The following is a 26,419-nucleotide window of genomic DNA, read 5'->3' on the forward strand; positions in this document are numbered from 1 at the left end:
AGAGATAGGCAAGGGCCAGATCACATCAGGTCTTGGGACCACAGTGAGGATTAATACCTTCATCCTAGAGGTGATGTGACCATTAATAGGATTTAAATAAGGGGTGACTTGTGAGAAGTGGATTGCAGAAGGCAAGAGTGAATTCAGAGAAATCAGTTAGGAGGCTGAGGTGGAGGAGAAGTGGGGTTGGGTCTGGGTGGGGAGGGTGGAGCCAACGTGTGGAGTTCAGACATAGGCCATTGGGAAGACCTTGGGCTAAAGTATTCGCTACTTATTGGGACTGTCGCTGCTTATTTCTGGCACATATATAATGAGTGTTTCTTATTTCCAAGAAGTGTTCAGGGGAAAGTAAAATATGTTCATTTTTCTAACGTTTCCTCAGAGATCTTTATGATGAAGTAAAATTTATAAACAACAGATTTGAAGAAGGAGTGGTTATCAAATGAACAAAAGATTTCAAGCAGAAGTTGGCAAACCATCTAATGAAAGAAATGCCACAGTGTTAGCTGCTGTTACGTGCTTTTCAAGTTCATTTCTCTTTGATTTTAGATTTTGTAAGATGTTTCTTTTCATTAAAAATTTAAAAATCACACCGGGCGCGGTGGCTCACGCCTGTAATCCCAGCACTTTGGGAGGCCAAGGCGGGCGGATCACGAGGTCAGGAGATCGAGACCATCCTGGCTAACACTGTGAAACCCCGTCTCTACTAAAAATACAAAAAAATTAGCCAGGCGTGGTGGTGCGCGGCCTGTAGTCCCAACTACTCGGAGGCTGAGGCAGGAGAATGGCGTCAACCCGGGAGGCGGAGCTTGCAGTGAGCCGAGATCGCACCACTGCACTCCAGCCTTGGGTGACAAAGCGAGACTCCGTCTCAAAAAAAAAAAAAAAAAAAATTTAAAAATCACATATCCAAGCTACTTATTGCCAGGTAGACAGCTAAATAGAAAAGACTGATGACACAGGCAGAGGGAAAACATGAAGTATTTTGTAGATGTCATGGGTCAAGTCCTCAGTGCAAAGGGATGGCAAGAATCTTTGTAAGGAAAGAGAGTTCTGGGTTATATTTTTTGGAATAACTTTTAAAGTTGTTACATGGAGGGAAATTTCTAAGCCAAATAATGGTTAGACAGTGCTTTACTTGGGCCACACTCTGAGCTCTAGGATACCAAAGGAAATAACATTATGTCTTCTGTGGTCAGATGGGTTATATCTGGCAGGACTGATAACCGAGCCTGGTGCTTGGAACACCAGCTCATTGAAATCCCAAATGAAGTGTGGCCTTCTCTCCACTGGTCATGAGTGGAGTTCTCACTAAAAAAGGGAGTGAGGGAGGGAGGGAGGGAGGGAGGGAGGGAGGGATGGATGGATGGATGGACGGACGGGTGGATGCAGGCATGCATGTGTGAATATTGCAAGAAAGAATTAACAGCCTCACTGGCTTAGTTTAAGAGGACCTAGTTTGCACAAGATTAAGTGTTGGCCTTTGTTTTGGCATGGGATTAAAATAATTCTCAGATTATATTGGTGCTGGAGTTGACCTGAAAGTCTTGGTCCACTAGTGCCCTAGTGCTCCAGCCCAACTAAACTTCCTTCTTCAGCAATCACCAACTCTCTGCCTTCACATTCACATCATCTGATGTTCTTTCCCTGTTTTAATTCTTTAGTCAGTCACCCCCTGTCTCACTTCCAGTGGGCACAAGAAAGCAAGAATACTTCCTTTCTACCTTAGAGGCTGAGCCAGGAGTAAGATCTGTCTTCCGACTCCTCTTGTTTTCTCTTTCATCAGGACTGCACTCTCTCTGCTCACTGTTTTGCTTCAAACCATATCTGTTTTTTATTTTCTTTTAGCTCTACCCTCCATCTAACCATAAATTCTCTGTTCTGTTTGATGAACAAATGGCTCCTTAAACTAAGGCTGGATTATTTTCAAGTACCTGGAATTGCAATTACCTGCACCAAAGACACAAAACAGAACGTGGGTAAATGAAATGCTGAGGATGTTCTGGAATGTTCAGGATTCTTTGGGATTTTCTAATGTCTCCTCTTCACAGAATGCTCTGACCTATTTTGACAGTTACAATGAAGAATCAGTGCTGCTCTTCTGACCACACTGGGGCGAGTAGAGAATCACATCACTCTAGCCAGAGAGTACAAAATCACCAAAAGACAGTGACCCAGTTCTTGTTGGAGAGTCCTTCATACGCATTTGAATTTGCCCCCAATATTTTTTTATATCTCGTGTTCTAGGACTGGTTGTCTAGTATAATAACCACTATCCACATGTGGACATTTAAATATAAGTTTAAATTAATACAGTTTAAAATTTAGTTTCAGAGCTGCACTGTGCACATTCCAAGTACTCAAGAACCACAAGTGGCTAGAGATTGGACACTACAGATATAGAACATTTCCATAATTAGTGGAAATTGTTATGGACAGTGCCCTTCTAAAGCATGGGTGTGGTGCAGCTTAGTGGGTGAGGTCATGGGCTCTGTACTCAAAAGATGTGTCTCTTAGTCTGCATCACAGTTTCAGCAGCCACGTGACTCAAGGCAACTACTTAACTTGCTCAGCCACAGTTGACTCAGTGGAGATAATAATACCAGAGACAGGGAGCTATGACATGAAGTAATGGGTGCTCAGTACATATTTATCATATTCGTTGTAGTGGTATAGTAGTAAAAATAATTTTAGCATCCCTTCCTCTCTTCCCTAGATGAAAAACACACTGAGCTCTTACTGTATAATAAAGAACTTAGCTGCTCTTTGTCCCAAGTCCCTGAGTGGGAGCCTCTAAATCCTTAGAATTTCTCGAATGACAGACATGCCTTTGTTATTCATCGTGGGCCCTGATAGTTTATGCTAATGAGATAACTGAGGATGGGGGCCGGCCATGTCAGAAAGAACAACCATGAGATGAGAATCTTGGGGCTTTGAGCCACATGATGTCAGCCCAGCCTCCAGGGAGGCAAGGAGAAAGCTGAAGATTGAGATCAGTCACATAGCTAATGATTCCATCAATCATGCCTCCATAATGAAGCCCCCATAAGAACTCTGGACACAGAAGCTCGGGTGACCTTCCCTGGTTAACAGCACTCTGTGTGCATTGTTACACATTCATGTGCCAGGAGGGTGATGCATCCTGACTCCACTGGGAGAGGACATGGAAGTTCACATTTGGGACACCCTGCAACCTTGCCCCTATGAATTTCTTCTTTTGGCCAGTCTTAATTTGTATTCTTTTTGGCTCTAATAAAACTGTAATCATAAATATGTTTTCCTGAGTTCTGTGAGTCATTCTACCAAACCAAGGAGGTAGTGGGAACCCCCAAATTTGTAGCCAGTTGGTCAGAAGTGCAGGATCTGGGAACCCCAGAGTTTGCTGCTAGTGTCTTAAGTGAGGACAGACCGTGCCCTTTACTTGTGAAATTTGGCCTAACTCCATTTAGGTCATGTCAGAATTCCACTGCAGATCTACATCTCATTCCTGGGCCCTGGCCCCTGAAAATGCCTGGTTCCATTTGGCCCGGCAGCTACAGGTTGAAAGAGGTCAAAAGCCTTCTTTTTCTGTTGTTACTCTTCAGCGTCACATCCACCGTTGGGTGCACACTGAGGTTCCTAGGGACCCATCTAATTTCCCCAGATGTATCTGGGAGACTGGAAAACTGTTGAAAGAGGGGAGGGTGGTGGTAACTTTGCTTCAGTTTTTCAATGTGTCTAAACATACTCCAGCCCCAGGCTGGTGGGACTCAGAAATGAGGGGCAACCAGGGCTTCCAACCATGGCAGCTCCCTGTGTAATTGCTCCCGATCAGTTTCTAGCCTCTGTCCTGATATGTGTGGTGAGAGTGGGGGTGGACGTGGGGGAAGCAGTGCACTCCTTCTATATAAACCAAAATACCTTCAGGAGACTACGCTTTGTTAAATTAAGTTTGACCTAAAGCTACCTTCATATATATTTTAGGTTTCACCTAAAGGTTTCTTGTACATAGTGAACTGTCACCCAACTGCGTGTCTAAACAGACTGTAACGTGCTCATGTAACAGGTCGCTGAGTCTCAGCCAATCCCAGGTGGTCAGCTGTTAAACCAGGTTCAAGTAAGGCAAACGCTGAGCTGTCACCAGTCCACCTAACTCTGTGCCCCACTTCTGCTTTCTGTACATCACTTCCTTTTCTTGGTCCATAAATCTTATCCAACCATGGGGCAGCCCTTGAATCTCTAAACCTATTCTGGTTCTGAGGGCTGCCTCATTCGTGAATCATCCTTTGCTCAATTAAATTTTGTTAATTTCAATTTGTCTAAATTTTTTCTTTTATCAGCTGGTTTTCATGTCCAGCACAGGCTCAGGTCCACTCCAAATCCCAGAGCCTGAAGATGACTTAAATTCTGATTCAGGTCCGGAATTTCCCCAATCTCCTGGACCCTGTGAATGATTTGGGAGTAAACAAAATGTTCTGATTTCTCCTTAGAGCAGAGCACTCCCTCCTGTGTCCCACTTCCAGCTCAAACACCCACCCCATGGACTGGTGTCTGAGAGCAGGGAGGAGCAAGAAATGAAGAAAAAAGAACGCAGAGAGGAAGGTGGTAATTATTCATGTTGTGAAGGGAAAATAAATCTTGGGGCCCCCAAATCACTAAGCTAAAGGGAAAAGTCAAGCTGGGAACTGTTTAGGGCCAATCTGCCTCTCATTCTATTCAAAGTCGCCCCTCTGCTCACTGAGATAAATGCATAAATGGAGAGGCTAATTAGAAACTGAAGAGAATGCAACCATTTTTCTCTTTTCTACCTATGACCTGGAATCCTCCTCCTCGCTTCGAATCTTCCGCCTTTGCTTCGAGCTGTCCCGTTTCCAGACCAAGCCAATGTTCATCTTGTATATGTTGATTGATGTCTCATGTCTCCATCGAATGTATAAAAACAAACCGTGCTCTGATCATCTTGGGCACACGTTGTTAGGACCTCCTGAGGCCATGTCACAGGCATGCATCCTCAACCTTGGCAAAATTAACTTTCTAAATTAACTGAGACCTGTCTCAGATTTTCAGGGTATATTTTGGTAACCAAAAATATAATTCTAAGCCCCCCAACTCACTGATGGACGCCCCTTCTCGGCCAAGGTCGTTCCAAAGTAAACTTAAAAAATGATTTCAGGCCATCATAGGAAGATAGAGTCACACATGCCTCCTTCTAGCCTCTTTTAGAATTCAGGCTCAGCTGACCAGCATTAACACTAAAACAGAGATCTTAAGACTGAAAAAACAGACTCTTTGTAGCAATAAGATACCAAATTCCAATCTGACGCTAGTATAGCATCATATGACAGATAGCAGGCCCTGAAATAAAGTATTTTCCCCCAAAATATATTTATTTGAAATATTTTGAAATGGCCCTGCAACACTGTCTCTTGTGAGGAAAATCTATATTCTGTAGAGAATCCCTTCCTTTTCCAGGTCTTTTCCCTGATCTGGGAGAGATTTAACTAAGATTTAACTTCTATTCTCTCTGAAGCCTGCTAGTTGGAAGCATCTTCTGCACAAGAACCTTGGTGTCCACAACCCCTTATCTAAACCCAGACATACCTCACTGTAAATTGCAGGTCCTTAGGTAATATCTTAACTCTTTTAACCAACTGCCAATCAGAAAATCTTCGAATCTACCTATGACCTGGAAGCCCCCACTTCGAGCTGTCCCATATTTCAGACCAAATGAATGTATACCCCCACATATATTGATTGATGTCTTATGTCTCCCTGAAACTTATAAAACTAAACTGTAGCCTGACCACCTTGGGCACCTGTTCTCAGGACTTCCTGGGGCTGTCACAGGTCATGGTTCTTATATTTGGCTCAGAGTAAATATTTTCAAATATTTTACAGAGTTTTACTCTTTTTCATTGATATTCATCAACTGAACTCTTAGTCCTGTGGGATTCATGCTGGTTTCCTGTGTCGCCTCCAGGGACAGTTCTAAGAAAAAGTAAAAGGCAGGGAGCAAGAAAGAACAGAGAGAAAAAAAAAAAAGACAGAGAAAGGAAGATAGAGATCAGCTCTGTAATCCCAGAGCTTTGGGAGGCCATGGCAGGAGGATGGCTTGAAGCCAGGAGTTCAAGCCTGGGCAACATAGCAAGACCCTTGTCTCTGCAAAAAAATTAAAAAATTAGCTGGGCCTAGTGGTGCACACCTGTAGTCCCAGCTACTCAGGGGGCTAAGGTGGGGGGATTGCTTGAGCTCAGGAGTTTGAGGTTTCAGTGAGCTATGACTGCGCCACTACACTCCAGTTTGGGCAACAGAGTGACTCTCGGTCTCTTAAAAGAAAATACTGTTTCAGAGGTTTTTGTTTTTTTCTACGAATACTGCTAAGCTAGGTTATGAACCCCACTCACTTATAGAGGGCAGAACTGAAATCCTCCTAGGTGAGGTCACCTTCCAAGACCACAAAGCGAGGTAGATGCAGAAGTTGGGAGAAAGCCTGACTGTCTCTGACTCACTCTGCAGCCTCTCACTACATCATCGGTCACTCAGGCTCACGCATCTGAGTCATCTCTGTGGATTCTACTTTCATAGCAGCCCCAGGGATCATTTCCTTCTTTCCTTCCCCACTGCCATGACCTGTGCCAGGGCTTCCCGACCTCTCACCTGGACTATTGGCAACAGCCTCTGATCTGGTCTTTAGCCAGTCACCTTCATGCTAATCTAACCCAATTCTCACTGAAAGATCAATCTAACCAACCACTGCCCTCACGGAAGTGAAGTGAGAAACTTTTAACGACTTCCTGCTGCTTAATTTATTAAGTGTTAAAAACTCTTTAACGCAGTATCCATGGCCAGCCAATGCTTGAGCAGCATGCCTGCACTCCAGCTCAAGTCACCGTGGCTCGGAGATCCCCTGCACGCCTGTGCATGCCCATGTTGCTGCTTCTGTGCCTTCTCTTGGAAAGCCCCAGCCATGCCCCACCTAACTACACGTCCATCCCTCTGAGATCCTCGGTGCAGCAGTTCAAACACTACCCCCACCCATGAAGCCCTTCTGATTCCTCCGACCCTGAATTGCTGTAGCTGTTGTGAAAGGAAAATAAATCTTGGGACCCCAAAATCATAAGCCAAAGGGAAAAGTCAAGCTGGGAACTGCGTCAGGCAAACCTGCCTCCCACATTATTCCTAAATAAGATAGCTACAAAGATTTAAAAGCTACATACCTCCCTTACAATTTGCACACTGGGAAATTCCTTACAGGCCCCAATATCTTTACCTTAAAACAGTTTTGTTGAATTTTACCCTGACAGTGTAAATTGACAGCTTATCTTCACAGGCGTGGTACAAAGGACAGAACTCTAAGTCATCTCTCTGCTTACCTGAGACAAATGCATATCTGCTTTCTTCCTCTGATGTAAAAATGCAGACTCACTGAGCTAGCGGAAGACATAAATGACTCTTATTCCTCTACCTACCGCCCAGCGCCAACATGTAAATTATGTATTTGGTGAAAGACTGATCAAAGACTCGAAAGAATGCAACCGTTTGCCTCTTATCTATACCCACAACTGAGAAAATTTTTTTCTCCTTCCCCAATATCCATCCTTTTCCCTTTAAATATTAAAGCCTCCGAAATCTTCTCTGGAGAAAGGCACAGACCTGCCTCCTGGCACGCGCCCTTAACTTTCTCGATTGAGACCTGTCTCAGGTACTTTTTGGCTTGGACTCTTTATCACATTTTATTTTGTACTATGTTGTGTGTGTGCACGTCTCATCTCCACTCAGACTGGGCTCCTTGAGGACAATGACCTATGTCTTGTTCATCTTTCAATCCCCAGAGCCTCACACAATGGAGACACACTACACATATCCAATGAATGTATTTTGAAGGAATGAATTCCTTCTACAAGAAAAGACTCTGCTGCAATGTACATGATTAGTTTAAGTGCTTTTACTTAGATTGCAAGGTCTTTGGCAGTAGAAACTTAATCTTTCCTAGAAAATATCTCACATATTGTATTCAGACCTCCCCTCCACAGCCCATGAATTGATAAACACAATTAACTGTCTAGGCTGGGTGAACTGAAGTAATTCAGTAAAAAAATTTTACCAGTTCCTGTCCTCACTGTAGTTGCTAAATAAATATTGAAAGGACTAAGATAATTCTCTAAAGATCCCCGATATGTTTATGAATACATATAACTTATTATTAATTAATAGAGCTTGTTAGATTCTCAATAAGCTCTCTGTGCACACAGCATTAAGACCACACATAACCAGTCACACTGACCTACACTTCACTGGTGATCTAATTCACACCAGGGATATGTTAACAAAATGTGTTCATTGTCCCAGGTTTTTAAAATCAAGGAGAAAGAAAGCCGAAATTTATCACATATAAACAGACATAGATTTCTTTTTCATTTTTGATTTAAAAAATTGTAAATACAATATATATTGGTTAAACTGTCGCTTCACAAAATCCCGATGAATGTCAGAATCAATGTTCATGACTCAAGAGCAGACCAAGAATATTAGAAATGACCAGGGAAACTATGGTTTAAAAAGTCACCTTGGAGGAAGGGGAAATGCGAGGGCGTATAGTTATTTTGGAGGCAGATGAAATGCAGGTATGGAAATAGGACTCCATTTATACTTCACTTGTCAATGGCACTGGTAACTGTGCCCCAAGGGATGACAAAATGAAATAATAGATTTGCCACCCCCAGGCCCCTGCCAGTTGCTACCTCATTACTGATTATTGTTGCAAACTGTTATATAATTTAAGAATTTAAATAATCAGTAAAAGACCATCAAATTTGCTTTGTGTTTTTGGGTGTGTGTAGGAGGCGGGGCAGCATAGGAGGAAAGAGGGCCAAAGAAGAGGAAAGCAACGCGGAAGAGCAGACAGCATACTAGAGTTGTTTTATCATATAACTTTTTTCTCAAATAATTAGATCATCCACTGGTTTTGAATTTTTATTTATGCATGTATTTATTTATTTATGAGGTGGATACCTTTATGGTGAAGATTTGAATTTAGCTTTTAAATTGTAATTTTTCAAAGACCACAACCCCAGCTGACAAAGATGAAATACTTAACATTAAGAAAGTCTTTTTCATGATTGCCCTTGTGAAGCCTGGATAACAATTTTCAAGACATGTTTTGTTCATTTTCACCTAAGAAGGCTCTATTAGGCTACTTTCGGTGACTCAGTTCCTACACTCTCAAGACAGGGCTGGCATTAGTTACACAGTCAGACTCTGTGCTGCGTTCTGCCCCTTCCTGGAGAAACTGTCACCAAATTCTCAGTGAGTGTTCACAGAGGGCATGGTTCAGTGGCTAGGCATGCACATTTGCATTTGTTGTTGACAACTGTCAGCTTTGACCTCCTTCTCTTCATAACCCTGTCTAAATGGGGTTTGTAATCCTCCTTCCCACCCACTCTCTTCACTCCCTGGGGCAAGAATGTTGACTCCTGCTCGTCACCTGTCAGGATCCATCCTCCTGTCACTGGCTTATATGGACAAGTCAGCCCACATCACGTGACTGCAGGTTGCTAAAAACAGCTCCGGCACCCACTCCAAACCAGGGCCTGAAACAATGTCCTCCACTGAGGGAAACGTAAAGGACACTTGATCACACAATCCCTGGAATAATATCCAGGAAACACTTGCTGGAGCCACTTGCAGCACCCTTCCCTGGCAGCACACTTGGGGACAGCGAGGAGATGAGCGCATCTCTGAATTACAAGTCTTTTTCCAAAGAGCAGCAGACCATGGATAACTTAGAGAAGCAACTCATCTGTCCCATCTGCTTAGAGATGTTCACGAAACCCGTGGTCATTCTCCCCTGTCAGCACAACCTGTGTAGGAAATGTGCCAGTGATATTTTCCAGGTAGGTTTGTTTGGAATTTGGTTGGGGGGAGGGGGTGGAAAAGATTCCATTCTCTTGGAATCAAGTGCTTAACACTGAGGTGAAATCCTTTAAAAAACTTTATAAGGTTGCCGGGTGTGGTGGCTGATACCTGTAATCCCAGCACTTTGGGAGGCCGAGGCCAGTGGATCACCTGAGGTCAGGCACTCGAGACCAGGCTGGCTAACATGGCGAAACCCCATCTCCACTAAAAATACAAAAAAAAAAAAAAAAAATTTAGCTGGGCATGGTGGCGGGCACCTATAATCTCAGGTACTTGGGAGGCTGAGGCAGGAGAATTGCTTGAACCCAGGAGGTGGAGGTTGCAGTGAGCCGAGATTGTGCCATTTCACTCCAGCCTGGGCAACGGAGTGAGACAATGTCTCAAAAAAAGAAAAACAAACAAACAAAAAAAACCTTTATAAAGTTGCATTTACTTTCAAGAAAAACATGTTTCTTTTAACGATTTGGTTTGTGTCCTCTTTACTCCCAAATCTAGTTTTATTTTAATACTAAGAATCATATATTTTTAAAAATCAAACCATTTAATGTGTTTCAAAACTATAAATAAGTAATTGCTGAAGACTTTAATGTGGAGTTTCTGGCTGGAACTTTTGGTTCTGAAAATGTTGAATGGAAAAATATCTTATGTAGACAGTGGTATGTTCGCATATGACTGTGGATAAGGTCTGACCCTGTGTTTCAGGACCACTTGCTGAGAAAGCCCTGAGGGATGATCTTATGGCAAGCTTAAAGTAGAAGTTCATGTTGTTTGTAGTAGCAGAGAGTGAAAACAAGTCTCGGAGAAGCTACTTGTGGCATTACCCAATTCCTTTTTTCTTACTTGGCAAGAACAGGCCTCTAACCCGTATTTGCCCACAAGAGGAGGCACCACCATGGCATCAGGGGGCCGATTCCGCTGCCCATCCTGTAGACATGAAGTGGTTTTGGATAGACATGGGGTATATGGACTTCAGAGGAACCTGCTGGTGGAAAATATCATTGACATCTACAAGCAGGAGTCCACCAGGTAACACTCTTCCACTCTTCCATGTGTCAAGGCCATCTGAAACTTGTTTTTGTTTGTTTGGTTTAATGGGTTGCTGCACTGAATGCTTGTTTATCAATCACAGACTGTTTTATGGAAAAATGGTTTTCCAAGTCAGTCCTTCCCAGTGAGATTGAGAGTTGCTCACAGCATGAGAGAGGGGAGTTGGTGCCCATGCTTTTGTATCAATTTAAGAATTAAGTGACTCATTAACACTAATCCATTCCAGATGGTGATGTTGAAAGAGACATACTGCTGTCCCTCTACACCTTAAATCCTGGTATTACATCCATTTTACACATTTTTGCACTTCACAGGTCCTTTGTAGCTCCAGATCTCTACAAAGTAAAGAAAAAATATCTAGTAAAAACTTAATAGAAAATTAATAGAAATGGCATCTTGCAAAATAGCCCAGTTCCTAATTCAGACAGTCTTGCCTTAAAATTGTTTGGATGGTAATAATAAAAACAAAATCCTCTAACATAGGTTGTCACTGTATTTACTCTAAGGGAAGTCACAAAGCAAGGCAAAACCCTGGCCTTTAGGGACTTAAAGTTCAGAGACATGAGGGAAAAAGAAGATGAAATTCAGGTTATGTTTCCCTACTCCTTATTCTGTATTTACTGCATAGTCAGCATTCACTTGTTGATTGCGAATAGCATTGTGATAGCATTATATATCATCCATTCATTTAAAAAAATAACAAAAAAGGCTTCTTATTCACCAAACCACTTTGGCTATAGAATTCCTTTCCTAGATACAACGCTGTGGGAAGCTTATTCCTAGAAAGGAACGATGTGAAGAGCCCCTTTTCAATTGTGCACAGGTCAGTCCAGTCCACAAAGCTTGATAGCAATATTGAGACCATCTAGAAGTGGCCTCATTGTGATTCCATTAGGGGACATGTATTTATGGAACATCTGCAGAGCTCTAAGAGGCTTGTGCTCTTGGAAGGAAAGCTGTTCTATAAATCTAACATAATTATTATAATTATTATAGCTATTAATTTCCGCTAAAGATCCAAAACTAAATTAGATAGTACCAGGATCTAGATGGGTTTGGGGAAGAATTGCTGATGACATATTGCAGAGATTGCAGCTGGCTGTTTCCCTTGCTTCCAAAGTCTCTTGACAAGAACAACAGTACTATTGCTGTTGCTGTTACTTTACAGATTTGATCTCATTGTATTTCACTACTTTAAAATACAAATACACACTGTCTCTTAAAAACTTAACCAACCAATTAAAAACCAATTAATTATGAGACTGATGCAAAATTGCGATTTTTGCAATTACTTTTCATGGCCAAAACAGCAATTACTTTTCCACCAACCTAATATTAAGAGAGTTTATATTAACAAGAGTTTCAGGGCTAGTCCAGTGCCTTGCACAAAATAGTTGCCCCATAAACCCAGCTGATTAAGCAATACCACAAATATTCTTACATAACAAGTTTCAGAGCTAGTACAGTGCCTTGCACAGAATAGTTGCCCCATAAATCCCAGCTGATTAAGCAACACCACAAATATTCTTACATGTTCTATTTATTGCAATAAATTTATGTTTTGTTACTTGTCACAGTGGGAATTTGAGACATGAAAAAATAGCAATACTTGTTATGAAATCCAGAGAAGAGATGTTAAAACTTGCAGTATTAGTAAAACTGCAAAACACATCTTCACCTTAACTATGAAGTTGGCTTAGTGCAGCTGCCAAAAATAGTACCCAGGTCTGGGAAGTAAATTGCACAAAAGAAATGAACGAAATTTCCAACAATAAAGCTCATAGTTGAGTGGACTAGGGATGCTTTTGTGATTTTCTGTGATTTTGTTATGCTGTTTTTTCTTGAACTTGAGACTTGCTTGTGGGACAATTTTACTTGGTAGCAGAACCACAAGTCGCACAGAGCACTTGGCCACGTGTCTGGGAAGAAACGCAGGTGTCCCCTGGCGGCAGGCAGCCTTACTAGACCAGGACCTTGAGCCTCAGGGTACATTAGGTAACCCTGGAATGACCTTGGATATATAGAGTGAGAAGAGTTCAGCTGTAGCCATCGGAAGGGGGTGGAGGGGTGACCAGTCACAGACTGGGATGTTATTGGTCAACTCTGACCTCCTCCAGAAAGGCTGGAGACTGTAAGTCTCCACCAAACCTAGCATTCTTTTTTTATTTTATTTTATTTTTTTTTTTTTTGAGATGGAGTCTCGCTCTGTCGCCCAAGCTGGAGTGCAGTGGCACGATCTCCACTAATTGCAAGCTCCACCACCCAGGTTCACGCCATTCTCCTGCCTCAACCTCCCCAGTAGCTGGGACTCCAGGTGCCCACCACCAAGCCTGGCTAATTTTTTTTTTTTTTAAGTAGAGACGGGGTTTCACCGTGTTAGCCAGGATGGTCTCTATCTCCTGACCTCGTGATCTGCCCACCTTGGCCTCCCAAAGTGCTGGGATTACAGGCGTGAGCCACTGTGCCTGGCCCATATGCAATTCTTTAATTCTTACAATAATCCTGTGAGGTGTTGATTATTATAATTACTGCTATCCTATTAAAGTTTTTAGTGTCTTAAAGTAACTAACATACACACTTTTTAAAATTCAGTATACAAGGCCTCTGAAGAGAAATGCTATCTCCACCCTATTCTCTCTTTACCCCCAAGCCTCATTCACCAGAGTCAACCACTTTTAATTCTTTTAACTGTTTTTCTGCTATGTATCACCAATGACATGTGCATACTACTGGTATGCTTCTATTCTTTGACTTTTCAATTTTAGACATTTCCTATTGACTTTCCACTGTAGACGATTAGGACTGAGCCCTCACATGGCTAGACTTTACCCTCTACTTGGGAATTCTTTTACTCTCCCCTGGGTTGAACCCCTTGCTTCCTGGATTCCAGGTCTCCTTGTTTGGTGGCTTACTCTCTTGTTTCTGTGGAGCACATCCTCAAGTAATCTCTTGAAATGTGCACAAAGTCCTCCTCTTTTCAGCCTCTCCCACTCCGTCACTGCCTACTTCCGCCTTCAGGACTCCTGGCTCCTGCAGTTCCAGAGCCTTTCCAGGGTTCCATAGCTCAAGTCAGCTTGCTTATTGTAAGCTTCTCACTGCAGGAACCTAACAGAACTAAGATGCAACTCAAGTAGGTCATGTCCCTTCATCCAGATGTTCCTAATTTCCAACATTGGGTTGACATCTCTCATTTGCTGTCATCCGTGTTCACTTTTTGTCCTTATTAATTTATGCCCTTTTATTTCCTTATCCTCATTTCACTGGGATTTCAGCGGAATAAATACATACATACATATATAAATACATAAATAAATACGTGCTTGTGTGCATTCTGCCACATTTAATTAGAAGACCCTTAATCCGATTTTTGATACGAGTGAAAACTGAGACCAAAAGAGGTTAAGTAACTTGTCTAAGGCCACGTAGCCACTACATGGAGAAGCTGAGCTGGAATGAAGCTTTAAGATCAGTTTGGCTGGGCACGGTGGCTCACACCTATAATCGCAGCACTTTGGGAGGCTGAGTTGGGCAGATCACCTGAGGTCAGGAGTTCGAGGCCAGCCTGACCAACATGGTGAAATCCCGTCTCTACTAAATACAAGAAAAATTGGCCGGGTGCGGTGGCAGATGCATGTTATCCCAGCAATTTGGGAGACTGAGGCAAGAGAATCACTTGATCCCGGGAGGTGGAGGTTGCAGTGAGCTGAGATTGAGCCATTGCACTGCAGCCTGGGCAACAAGAGCAAAACTCCATCTCAAAAAAAAAAATCAGTTTGACTACAAAGTTACTACTTGAATTGCCTCACCAAGACCAGACGCCCACTCCTCAGGAAACTCTAGGGTGGCCTCAGGAACCTCAGAGACCAGAGACAGCAGGCTACATACAGACTCCTCAGTCCAGCCTACACTGAACGGCGAGGGGCCACAGCCAACATTTAGCATTGGGCCTTTACCACAGCTGTGAGCTTGGCTGCTGTCACCTCATAAAAATGTATTTATGTCTTCTTTTTTACATGCCAAATCTGTCCCAAGTCTGTTACATGTTTTAAGTTGTACAGAGGTCTCATTATACGCTCATCTATGAATGGGTGGTGCCTCTGGGGCTGGGCTACAACCTAAATAGGAAAAACCCAGTGAGGAATACGGGAAATCAGTGTATACAGCACCATGAAAAAAATAAATAAATAAATTGAATCACAAACAAAACTAAATGTAGAGCCTTATAGCTGTTTTCACATTTTCAATATTTGCACATACTGCATAGAAACGTGCTCTGTGACACTATCTCTGGTCACAGTTATTGATATCAGAACAGCATGTGGGACCCAGGCTGCCCACTCTTCCTTAACCCACGTTAATAATAAGGTGGAGATACCTAGGAGGGAAGGATTTAGAGGGGAAGATGCCTTTGACCAGGCAGAGACCAACTTGCCAGTCCAAACCCCAGAGGGCACTGTCATTTATTAAAGGAGTAATCAGGAAGTTGTCTGGTCTCTTCCTCTGCCACTCAGCAGTGCCAGGTGATCCCAGGCTTTCCCCATATTTGCCATGCCTTCTCCAGCTGGGTGGTGTTACACTAGAGCACAGAGAATACTGTCCATTAATAGGTCAAATTCCCTTTCGTTGTCTCACTCATTTGTGCAACAAATATTTACAGAGCCACTGCCTCTGTGCGAGGCATTGTTCCGAGCACTGGAGATGCAGCAAAAAAGAAGACTCATCATGGCCCCTGCCTTCATGGAGCTGATTTTCTAGTGCAGGAAACAGACAGACCTGAGAGGGGAACAATTTTCTCAATTGTGGAGTTGACTTTCCTTATTTGAGTTCCAAATATGTGGTCAAATCAGAAGGTCATAGACTTCAAGGAAAGCATATTGATGCAAAACCAGACAGAAATTCCTTTTGCAACAATCAGATTCTAATATTTTGAAACTGGAAGTCCATGCGATTTTCTTATGAGACCCAGGGATTCTCCCAATGTTCGTCCTAACCTCAAGTACTTGACATCCACCTAGCAACTTATAAAGGAACATTAGTCTCTTACAGAGGTACATCAGTATGTTCTCTGCCTTTCTCTGAGTTCTGGGGTTGCAGCTACAAGATACCACACATCAGAAACAATGGGTTTCAACACCTGTATTCATGATTCACAGTAGGAAGTGCATTTTACATTGTAACCACTTACATATATGGATGGATATATATACACACACGTACATACATATATACGCACATACACACACACACGAACACACATACTTTTGTTTCAGTCACATATATACACATGTACACCTGAAACAAAAGTTTCGAATAGCTATACTTTTTCTTACTACATGTAATTCACAGTATTTGCTATTCCATTCTATTTTTATTTTAACAATGCAGATCATAGCTCCCTAAATTGATTTCATGGCTCATAAAAACCTGTAGTTTTTAAAAATTGGATCTGTATAGCAACAACAAAAAAATGTAGTCCCAAATCTAAGATATTGCTAAATAACTATGTGTTTGGAAATTTGAAGAAAGCTTCTGGATTTGGATTTGAATTTTTTTAATACTTCTGAAAACTATTAGTAGCCTCAGTCATTAGATAGGATATATCAGAATTCCTGGGGTTTATATAAGGAGGTACACCCACACTTGCCTCTCATACACAGTTGCATCCAACCAGTACTTGAATTAATAATCAGAAGATTTCGGTTCCATGTGAGCCACGCCTATCCTCACTCCTTCAAGTGAAAAGGGTGTTTCCTGGGGCCAGAGGCTGGAGGGGTGTGATCTAGCGCCTCCCAAAACTTGTGCAAACTTGACTTTTAGTTCATCAACAACTTCCTGTTCTTGGTCCATAATGGGAAAGTGTCCCTTGAGAAACTTGTGAGCATGTGGACACAGTGCTGGACCACATTCCTGACGGCTCACCAGGGTCCGATGTTCAAACTTTCAGGAATTTCACTAGCAGATTCTTAAACCTTAAATAACTTAAAATCGGCCATGTGGAAATACACCATGGAAATGGGCAAATGGTACAAATCAGGGTCTCCACGTCTCTGTCCCTCCCCCAAGCAAGTTGTTAGAGATTTGCCAGCACTCCCCAGCTACACCTGCAGGGAAGCTGAATTTGGTGAACTCTGAGCACGTAAAAGGGCCCCTGGGGGCCTTCTGGAATAGAGTTGCTGGGCATACAGTGACGAGAAGGAATTTGCAAGGCAGAGCAACAGTCTCTGCTCTGGCCCAGTGAGAGCTGATGGACATTTATCTGCCTACCTCCTCCCAGGCCAGAAAAGAAGTCCGACCAGCCCATGTGTGAGGAGCATGAAGAGGAGCGCATCAACATCTACTGTCTGAACTGCGAAGTGCCCACCTGCTCTCTGTGCAAGGTGTTTGGTGCACACAAGGACTGCCAGGTGGCTCCCCTCACTCATGTGTTCCAGAGACAGAAGGTAACAGAGCTGCTCCCTCCCTCCTGCACCCCCTTCCCATCCTCACACCTCAGGGCCTTGCTGGGGCCAGTGTGAGTGGCCTCCTCTGGTGGAGGAGGAAACCCAAGCCACACAGGGCCAAGGGACACTGGGGGCACACAAGGTCTGCAGGAAGATGTGTGCACAGTTGTGCACGAGGCACACACCAAATTCCCTGGACGGTGGGGGGAAAGGCGAGACAGGGCAGGGGTGCCCAGGTTCAGGAAGGGGTACAGAAGGGCAGGATCCCTGCTTTTGTGCCCTTTGGAGGTTGCTGAAGATGAGCAATGTTAGGGGACCCAACAAAAGCTCAAACTGCTCAAGTTTATGTGAAGTTTAGACTACAGATAAGAAAAGGACAGCTTTTTACCCTACTCACAGAATACTTTTCTTCATCCACCCATGAAAGGTTTCTTTGGTCCTCCTCAATGCCTTTTCTCTCGTACTTTTAGTGAGGGAGGGTTACACTAATGACATACAGTTACAGAACAGCTTTAAAACACAGACTTATGCTGGCCCTCCTGTCACGGGGGCCAGTTGCCTAAAGACCCCTCTGAGTGTGGTGCATAACCTTGACCCCAGGGCCTCAGCCATAGCCCCCTCTACACTTTACCAACCTGCCAACCTGGTTTCATGCATGAGCAGGTCAGTATTTATCCATCTGGTGCAGATAAAAGCGGAGTTGGGTACTCCAATCGGTGCAGCCACTCCAGGCACTGAGAATTTGAGCAGTTCCACCTCTCAGTTTCTTTCATTTAGAATCATCAGTTCCACATTTGATCAGTGTTTTACTGTGAAGATCAGCACTGGAATCAAATTTGGAAGTAAAACTCTTGGGCAACTCCAACTACAACTAGTGGCCACTAAGTGCTAAAGCTGGATTTTGCAAATTATCCACAACATTTGTTTATTTTTCAATCCAGTTACGATTTATTCCCCCTTCTGTTCTGCCCACCTCCCCCAAAGTCATAGCATGATAGAACTGGATGGTAGCTGTTTCACAGTCCTTCCTTCAGAGCCCATAGACTCATGTGAGATGGACAGAAGGACAGACTGGTGGGACCCTCACCCTTGCTCCTGTTTGGCCAAAGTAGCTTCACCTCCATATTAGCTTTCATTTGAAGAAAGTTCTGCAACTTTAAAATATTTTATAATCACTGTTCTGGTCCAATCTTCTCCTTCTAAATGTGAGAAAATTAGGCAGAAATTGAATATATGTTTTGCCCAACATCACAGAGAAGTTGGGGGTAGAGCTGGACCAAATACATGTGTCTCCCAAGTGCCCATCCAGTGTTCCCAGTGGCTCCATCAGCCAGCCTTGGGAAGCGGGTAAATAGGAACAGTAGAATCTCTTCCTAAGTCAAAAGAGCAAAGGAATTTCAAAGTTGACATTTCTCTCCTAGAACCAGTTCTTTGTTTCAGTATGAAGTTTGTAATGGCTTAGTCTAATGTGTGTTTGTGTCTGTATACACTACATTCTTATGCCCATAATAAGTGTATGTTGAATAAATGAGTATTTACTATACACATTTCCCAAGTAAAATTGACCCTTAGTTCCGCTAGGTAAATAATTCCATTTGGGTCCCTGAAGTCGCATATTTGTCTTCATGTCATTTATAAGCAATACTTACAATTCTTTAGCTTGAACATGTTGCTCTCAATATTAAGAATGTGATGAAAACTGTGAAACCTCTCCCTGCACAAATGTCGTCATACACAAAAGTTGGCTTGCAATATCAGGAGGTCCACAGGCCTCCCTGTTAGTCCTTAGGGATTGCATGTATCCTAAATTAAGAACCTGTAAAGACAATATTATGACTAGTTCACAGTTGGGGTGACTAGGAAATCCCTAAGATATGGGGTTCATGTTTTCTCTTCATTAGTCTGAGCTCAGCGATGGCATCGCCATCCTCGTGGGCAGCAACGATCGAGTCCAGGGAGTGATCAGCCAGCTGGAAGACACCTGCAAAACCATCGAGGTGAGTCAGGTGACTCTCACAGGGTCTCCACCAAGCCTGCAATACCCGGGGGTTCGTGGCTTCCTCAGTGCCACACTAGACATCCCTGTTCTGACCTTTCATCCTTTGCTTCTAGAATGGCTTCCTTCCTGATATGTCTCTGAAATATTCACCTCCTGCACAAAAAGAGACATTACCACATGAGTCACTGAGGCAGATGTTGCCACAATTACTAGGGCTATTGTTGCATGTGTTGTTCTTTCTTCCTTTTGAAAGATTAGCTACAAGAAAAATAAATCCCCCATCATGGAAATCGGTGTTGTTGCTATTAGAGCAAACTTTCTTGGTGGAAATCCAAACTGTCTTAGGAAATGCTCGTTGGTGCTTTAGACAGTCATAGGCAGGTCTGAGCTGCACTTCTCCGCTCTCACAGCAATACTGCAAAGTGGTTGTCAGGAGGAGGAAAATCTGCCTAGCTGTAGTTAGAGAATGGCTCGGGGGCTGTGAGCTCATGGAGGCCAGAGTTCAGGCTCATTCATCACCACTTGCCCTCTGGCTGGCCCAATGCCTGGCACATAATCAACACTCAAAAAAAAAAAAAAAAAAAAAAAAAAAAAAAAAAAACTTGCTGAATGAATAGATGAGTGGCTGGTTGTTTAGCTTATATATGTGCTTGCCGTATAGTAAGTAGAGCAAATCGACTTGTCCCTCAAGATCAAATATAAAGTATGTCATTACTGGAGGCCTTTAAAGTGTGGAAGCCTAAAGAGAGTTAGCTATGTGGCAGATATCTTTTCAGGAATTGAAAATTCACTGACTAGTTACAGCCATGTTGCTCTGGGGCAGGTGCAAGATATCTGGGTTCAAGTCCAGGCCCTGGCTCTGTAACCCGGAGCAGTCCATTACAATCTCCCTGCTCTAAGCTTTGGGGTCATTGTTTGTGTAGTTGGACCTCTGTGCAGAGGGTGGAGGAATGATGCTGTTCAGTTCATGGCATATAGTTCTCATTGCTGGGTGCCAAGTCTCTCTTGTTATCTATTTATTCCCCATTATCCTCATTTCCCACTCTTGTTCTCCTCCCCATAGATCACCACTCTAACATGTTTGATGTTCTGTTTGTATTCTTATAAAATATGTATTGTGTTATATGCATGTCTTTTAATTTTATAAATGGTATCGTGTGGAATTTTTCATTCTACTTCTTACTTTTTGAAAAACCAAGCCTTACATTTTTGGAGTTTTTGTTTGTTTTTTGGGATGGAGTCTCACACTGTCACCCAGGCTGGAGTGCAATAACGTGATCTCGGCTCACTGCTACCTCTGCCTCCCAGGTTCAAACGATTTTTCTGCCTCAGCCTCCTGAGTAGCTGGGATTACAGGCTCCCACCACCATGCCCAGCTAATTTTTTGTATTTTTAGTAGAGGCGGGGTTTCATTCTGTTGGCCAGGCTGGTCTCAAAGTCCTGACCTCCTGATCTGCCCGCCTTGGCCTCCCAAAGTGCTGGGATCACAGGCATGAGCCACCAGCATTATGTTTTTAAGATCCATTTGTGTTGCTACAAGGAGATTCAGTTCCTCAGTTTTCTCCTCTGTAAAAATGGGGCAATCATGGTACCTACCTTATAGAGTTACTATGAATAATTAAATAAGCAGAAGCAAAATGCTTAGCACAGTGCCTGGCGTGTGGTGAGTGTCCAATAAATACTATTCTTACTATTTTATCATGGGAAAGGCAAATTCTATTGAAAGCTAAAGGTCATTTTCTAAATGAGGGCTTTAGAACATTAGCTATACTTATCTCATTTTAAATTTGCACATTATTAAAATCAATTTTGTTTCTTCTCCACACTCATATTCCTGAAAAGATCCATGATCAGTCTGGGATCCATTTATAGGAGGAAAGTTTTCTCTTGGTGAAGAGCCAAAAGAGATTCGGAAACAGACAGTACAAACTTTTTTCTTTGCACTTATTTACAATAAAGGCAAAATACTATTCAGTTGTAACACCGTGAATCAGCACTCCAGGTAGTACCAACCTGAGTCTTGAGTTTATAAATAGGGGCATGTTGCTTGTGGGTGAGCAAGGTGATCTCAAGGCTTTATTGGAGATGTCTGTTGGAAGGAACAGGCTTTGTGTCTGGGATGGAGAAGCTGGAGAATGCACAGGAGAAGAGCCCTGGAGGGGTCCATCTGGGCCTTGAGCAATTTGATTCTTGAGCAAATGCAAATGATTGGGGCTCCATTTAGCGAGCATCAGAGGACACCGAGTGGGCTGTAGAGATTTGACAACCAATTTTCTTCATAGAAGCCAGTCAAGGGTGCGGTGGGAAGTGCTGTTTTTATTCACCGAAATGACTAGAAGGAACAGGTTTGAAGTTAAATCAGCAATAGGGATTAGTGCAGATGTCAGGAAGAATGCCTGGCAGGGAAGGGCAGGATCATTACCCCCATTCTTATTGGCAATACCATTCATTGAACATGACACACTTTTCTAATAAGCATTTTCACAGGTGGCTAGGGGAGGGTATGTAATCACTCTCTGCAGGACTTCACGATGAGGCTGCAAATTGTCAGGAGTCTTAAAAGTCCATCTTTTTATCTGTTTATTTCATTTCTTTCATTTATTTCATACCTGTTTTTGTAAGATGAAAAAACATAGCAAGTATACAGTCTTATTTGTTGTTTAGAATGTATATTCATATATAACAGTATAGAAAGTACAGTCATGCACCGTGTAATATTTTGGTCAGTGATGAACTGCATATATGATGGAGGTCTCATAAGATTATAATATCATATTTTATCATATTTTTACTGTACCTTTATATATTTAGATATGCTTAGATGCACAAATACCATGTATTACATTTGCCTGTGGTATTCAGTACTATAATATGCTGTACAGGTTTGTGGCCTAGGAGCAATAGATCGTGACATACAACCTAAGTGGGCAGTAGGCTCTGCCATGTAGGTTTGTGTAAGTACATTTTGTGATGCTCACACAATGTAACTGCCTAAGGATGCACTTCTCAGAACATACCCCATAGTTAAGCAACACGTGACTGTGGATATTTACATATAACCTTCTATACATTCATGTGGAGAAATCAGGAATGAAAAACATCAAAAGCTTAAGGCCTGTGAATAGTGGGACTGCAGGTGATTTTCAGTGCCTCCCTTTTATATTCCTGTATTCACATTTTTATAAAGTGAGTCTGACATTTTTAATAATCAGCAAAATAAAGAATGAGTGAATATGACTCACATGAGCATAGTTCTTTCAGATCAGTTAAGGTGGCTCATCTGGAGATGTAGAGATTGTCTCAAAGCCCCATGGAGGTCTCCTACTTTATGATTCCCACTTGACACATTAGCCTTCATTTGAAGTGTCCCTGAGGACAGGGACGGTTCCAGATGGCCACCCTGTGCATCTGTCATCACTGGGGTGATCTCCCAGAGCCGGTTCCATATCAGTGGGCAAAGCCCAGAGGCTCAGCTTCTTGCCAGCCTGCAAGGCAGGACAACATGGAGCAAACCAGGTCCTCGGCTTGCAGTGAAATGGTCCTAGCTTGAGAGCCGGGTGGATTCTTTACCGGGGTCAGGGCCATAGAGCTCTTGTGTCTCCTCTTCTGCCCAGAGTTCATTTCCCTTTCTGGCTTTGCTCACCACCTGCCCAGAAACATTTTCTGAGAAGCTATGAGTAGTTCCTGGCCGGGGGCGGGGGGGGGGGGGGGGGCGTTGTTAAAGAATTCTCTTTTCTGATTGGTGAAGATCTCCTTAGGGATGGAAATGAAGTAGTCCCTGGGGTGGGTATTATCCTTCCATAATTACACAGCCTCTCCCCGCCCTGGGCCCTGACACCTGCCCCAGAGCCCTTTGGTGGCAGTGCTTTCCTTGCACATGTCTAATTTTGTCCTAATCATGTAATATCACATAGGACTGGCCTGGTGAGGCACCTGTCCCAGGACCCGCCCTGGAGCAATGCTGAGCTTAGAGTAAATTACATTGTGGACTCCTTGTTATCATTTAAGAATAATGTCTGCAGTTAACATGAATTTACAGTGATAATGAAGAAGGATTTGAGAATGACTATAGTTGCAAAAGGGCGGTCTGAAAGGGGGAGTGGCATTTTCCTTCCGTGCTGTGGGCTGACAGTGAGTGAAGGAGCCATGAGTCTTTTTACCTCTGCTTCTTGAGAGTGGCTTGGCCTAAGATGGTCCCTGAACTCTGGACTGCAGGTTGATGGAGGGCTTCTGGGCTGTTCTATGAGCCCAGCATGATCTGAAGTTTCACTTGCCTTTCTAGGCCTGGAGATGTTCTGGACAGGAAGGAACTGGATGGGGGGCTGCCTACAGGCAGTGGAAATGTCCGTGGGGAGCTCTCCGCTTCCAGGAAAACATGCTTGACTTTCACTCCTCATCCCTAGAGAACACAATCTACCTCTTGTAAACTTTACCAGTGGCACTTATCCTATGTCACTGGATGCTTAAGGGCACAGACTGTTAATACTAGCCCTCCCAAAGGCAGGCTGGCAGGCCTAGAAACATCCCTGTTTTGTATGGCCTGTCTAGGGAAAATTGTTCCAAGTTGAATAATAAATATTTGATATTGAGCATTCTCAATCTCTGAAAAAGGACAACTTGAATAAAACCCTCCAATGATTGTGCAGTGAGAACAAATTCATTGTGTTTCCAAAGCAGTGATTTTACCCCAAATGACCTTTTCTCATCTCTGAGACATTGTCCATGCCTTTACAAATATGAAATATGAATGTAATTAAAATTGTTTAAATAGCTTGCCAGAATTGTAAAGTCAATATAGCATATGTTTAAAAGAACAGATTTCAGAGTTTGAGTTTTAGCTCTGTTGCTTAATTACATGACATTAGGCACGTTACTTAAGCTTCCTGCCCCTCGGTTTCCTCAGCGTTACAGTGGGAATGATAATATCTTCTTCACAGCATTGTCATGATGATGAAGTTGAAATAAGAGGCACATGCCAGGGGCTTGGTAAATGTCACCTAACAGCCTCAGAGTCAGCTTGGAAAGCATACACTTATTCTGATGATGTGACCCAACTGGAACCTCTAACGATTCTGGAGCATGTTTTAAATGGTGTCAGAAGACGGTCAGGTCCTAGTTGACTGTGATGGCAGGACTGAGCAACTTCCTCTAGAGGGACATGTTGAGAATGAATGGAGCTAGACATGACTTCCGTTCTTTATCGAAGAGGCTTTGTGGCAACAGGAAAGACTGGCAACCAAGGGAGACTGAGCCTCTTCTGGGAAACGTGGTGACTACCCACAGCAGACCAGAGTGAGATAAACATCTGCTCAGCCTGACAAGTGGCTTTCGCTGAACCATGGGGCTCCACTCAGAACAGGCCCACCTGGCCCTCAGCCCTCATCATGTCTACTCAAGAAGATTCTAAATGATCTGGCCTAGCCCAGAAAAACCCAAATGCCAAGAACCCCAAGATTAAGTGTTAGAAATCCCTCAAATTATGGCATAATTATCCTTTGAACATGGAGTGGCAACATGAAGTAGTAGAAAAGAGCCTGAGTTTGGAAGACCCGAGAGCCAAGCCACTGAATGGAGTTGTTTGCTGAGCACTACAAAAAGGGGCCGGCTGATGGAGAGCCGAATCCCAGTCTGGGTGCCCAGAAGATGGTGTCTCTCTAGTTTATCTGTCCTCTTTCTAGGGACATCCTAGTCTGTACTCATGGGACTTCTCCAAGTGCTTGTAACTGGAGCTTTATAAATGAAAGGCTGGATTTGATTTTCTTGAAAGGAACTTCTTACTTTAGTATAGTTCTTTTTTCAGTATTATTAATCTACAGGCTGCTTTTCTTTTTCTTTTTTGGAGGGTTAGTGGGAGGAAATCCTGTTTGCTTAATGAAGGGAATTTTGAAGTTCCTTATTTCAAATGAAGGTATAGCTCTGAACAAGTATGTCTCGATGAATGTTGGAGGAATGTGGTGGAGATACAAATGGGCCTAATCAAGCCAGTTGCTCAGTGACAAGTGGTGGGGCTAAGAGCTTATCTTCAGCTCTATTTTGGTCACAGAGCTGTATTCCTTACATGGTAAGAGCAGTGGTCATTGTTGCCTTAGGATTTTTCCTATTGTGGCCATGACACATGCACAAGCTAGTGCTGAGCTTTCAGGGCTAGGACTTGTAATGTATGTCCTAATGCTGTCAATGACACAAGACTTGCCAGGAACAGAGGGAGGCACGTCATAGCTTAGTGACTGTCTTAAATGTCTTCACATTTACTTGAAATTAGAGAGTCTTGGAGCTGTAGAGTCAGAAGGGACCTTAGCAATTATACAATTCAATCTTTCACTGTAGAAATACAAACATGCTAATGACTGTCCTGAGGTTCAATGGTTTCCCAAAGGTTGCATAGTCATATTTTACTGGATTTTTTGTTTTTTGGTCTTTTTTTTTTTTTTTAACATTGAATGAAGCAGAAGCTTGGAATATCCACTTAAATACCTATTTCTTTGGAACAGAACAAAATTGAAGCTTTTGCATGAGGGCTGAATGTTTCTAGATGCAAGTCATCTTTCTTTCTTTCTTTCTTTCTTTCTTTCTTTCTTTCTTTCTTTCTTTCTTTCTTTCTTTCTTTCTTTCTTTCTTTCTTTCCTTTTTCTCAATCTATATTTCTCAAGTGTGCATGCGTGCCATATTTCTGTACACATAATGCTGGGAACTGGTGATGAGCTAAACATAAAAGGTCCTGTTCACAGGCAGTTTTTATTCTAACAGAGGAGTTAGGCAATAATCAAATGAATAACAAGATCATTTTAGAGAATGATAATTACCTGAGAGAAAAGCAAACCAATAAAAATCTAGCCATTTAAAACAGTGGTATGATGGTGCTATGCTTGGAAGGCTATCTTCTCTTTTAATGTAAGGTCATCTATTGTTGAATTTTTTTTTCCATGAAAGGTTCTCTTTGCAGTTGCATGTTTTGTTTTTCTTATTACTACTAAAATATAAAGGTGACTAGAAATTGGAATCTGCCAATTTTAACATTTCCATGATGTCAACAGTTAAA

The 26,419-nt window shown here is 42.7% G+C and overlaps 1 protein-coding gene across 6 annotated transcripts in view; it reads left to right on the plus strand.

The window, feature by feature from the left end:
• Nucleotides 1-8,986: 8,986 nt before the first annotated feature.
• TRIM55 (tripartite motif containing 55) overlaps nt 8,987-26,419 on the plus strand; it is a 49,532-nt gene continuing 32,099 nt past the window's right edge. For 2 of the 6 annotated variants that reach the window (XM_009213119.3, XM_003902815.5), the window contains exons 1-4: nt 8,987-9,872; nt 10,748-10,920; nt 17,216-17,381; nt 19,283-19,378. In XM_009213119.3, coding sequence (XP_009211383.1) covers nt 9,705-9,872; nt 10,748-10,920; nt 17,216-17,381; nt 19,283-19,378 — 603 coding nt within the window. In that variant the 5' untranslated portion in view covers nt 8,987-9,704. Of the gene's footprint in view, nt 9,873-10,742; nt 10,921-17,215; nt 17,382-19,282; nt 19,379-26,419 lie in introns of all 6 variants that reach the window. The other 4 variants (XM_009213121.4, XM_003902814.4, XM_021942389.2 and 1 more) reach the window with 4 other exon arrangements.

The sequence above is a fragment of the Papio anubis genome, chromosome 8 (genome assembly GCF_008728515.1).
Source record: "Papio anubis isolate 15944 chromosome 8, Panubis1.0, whole genome shotgun sequence".
NCBI classification, from domain to species: domain Eukaryota; kingdom Metazoa; phylum Chordata; class Mammalia; order Primates; family Cercopithecidae; genus Papio; species Papio anubis.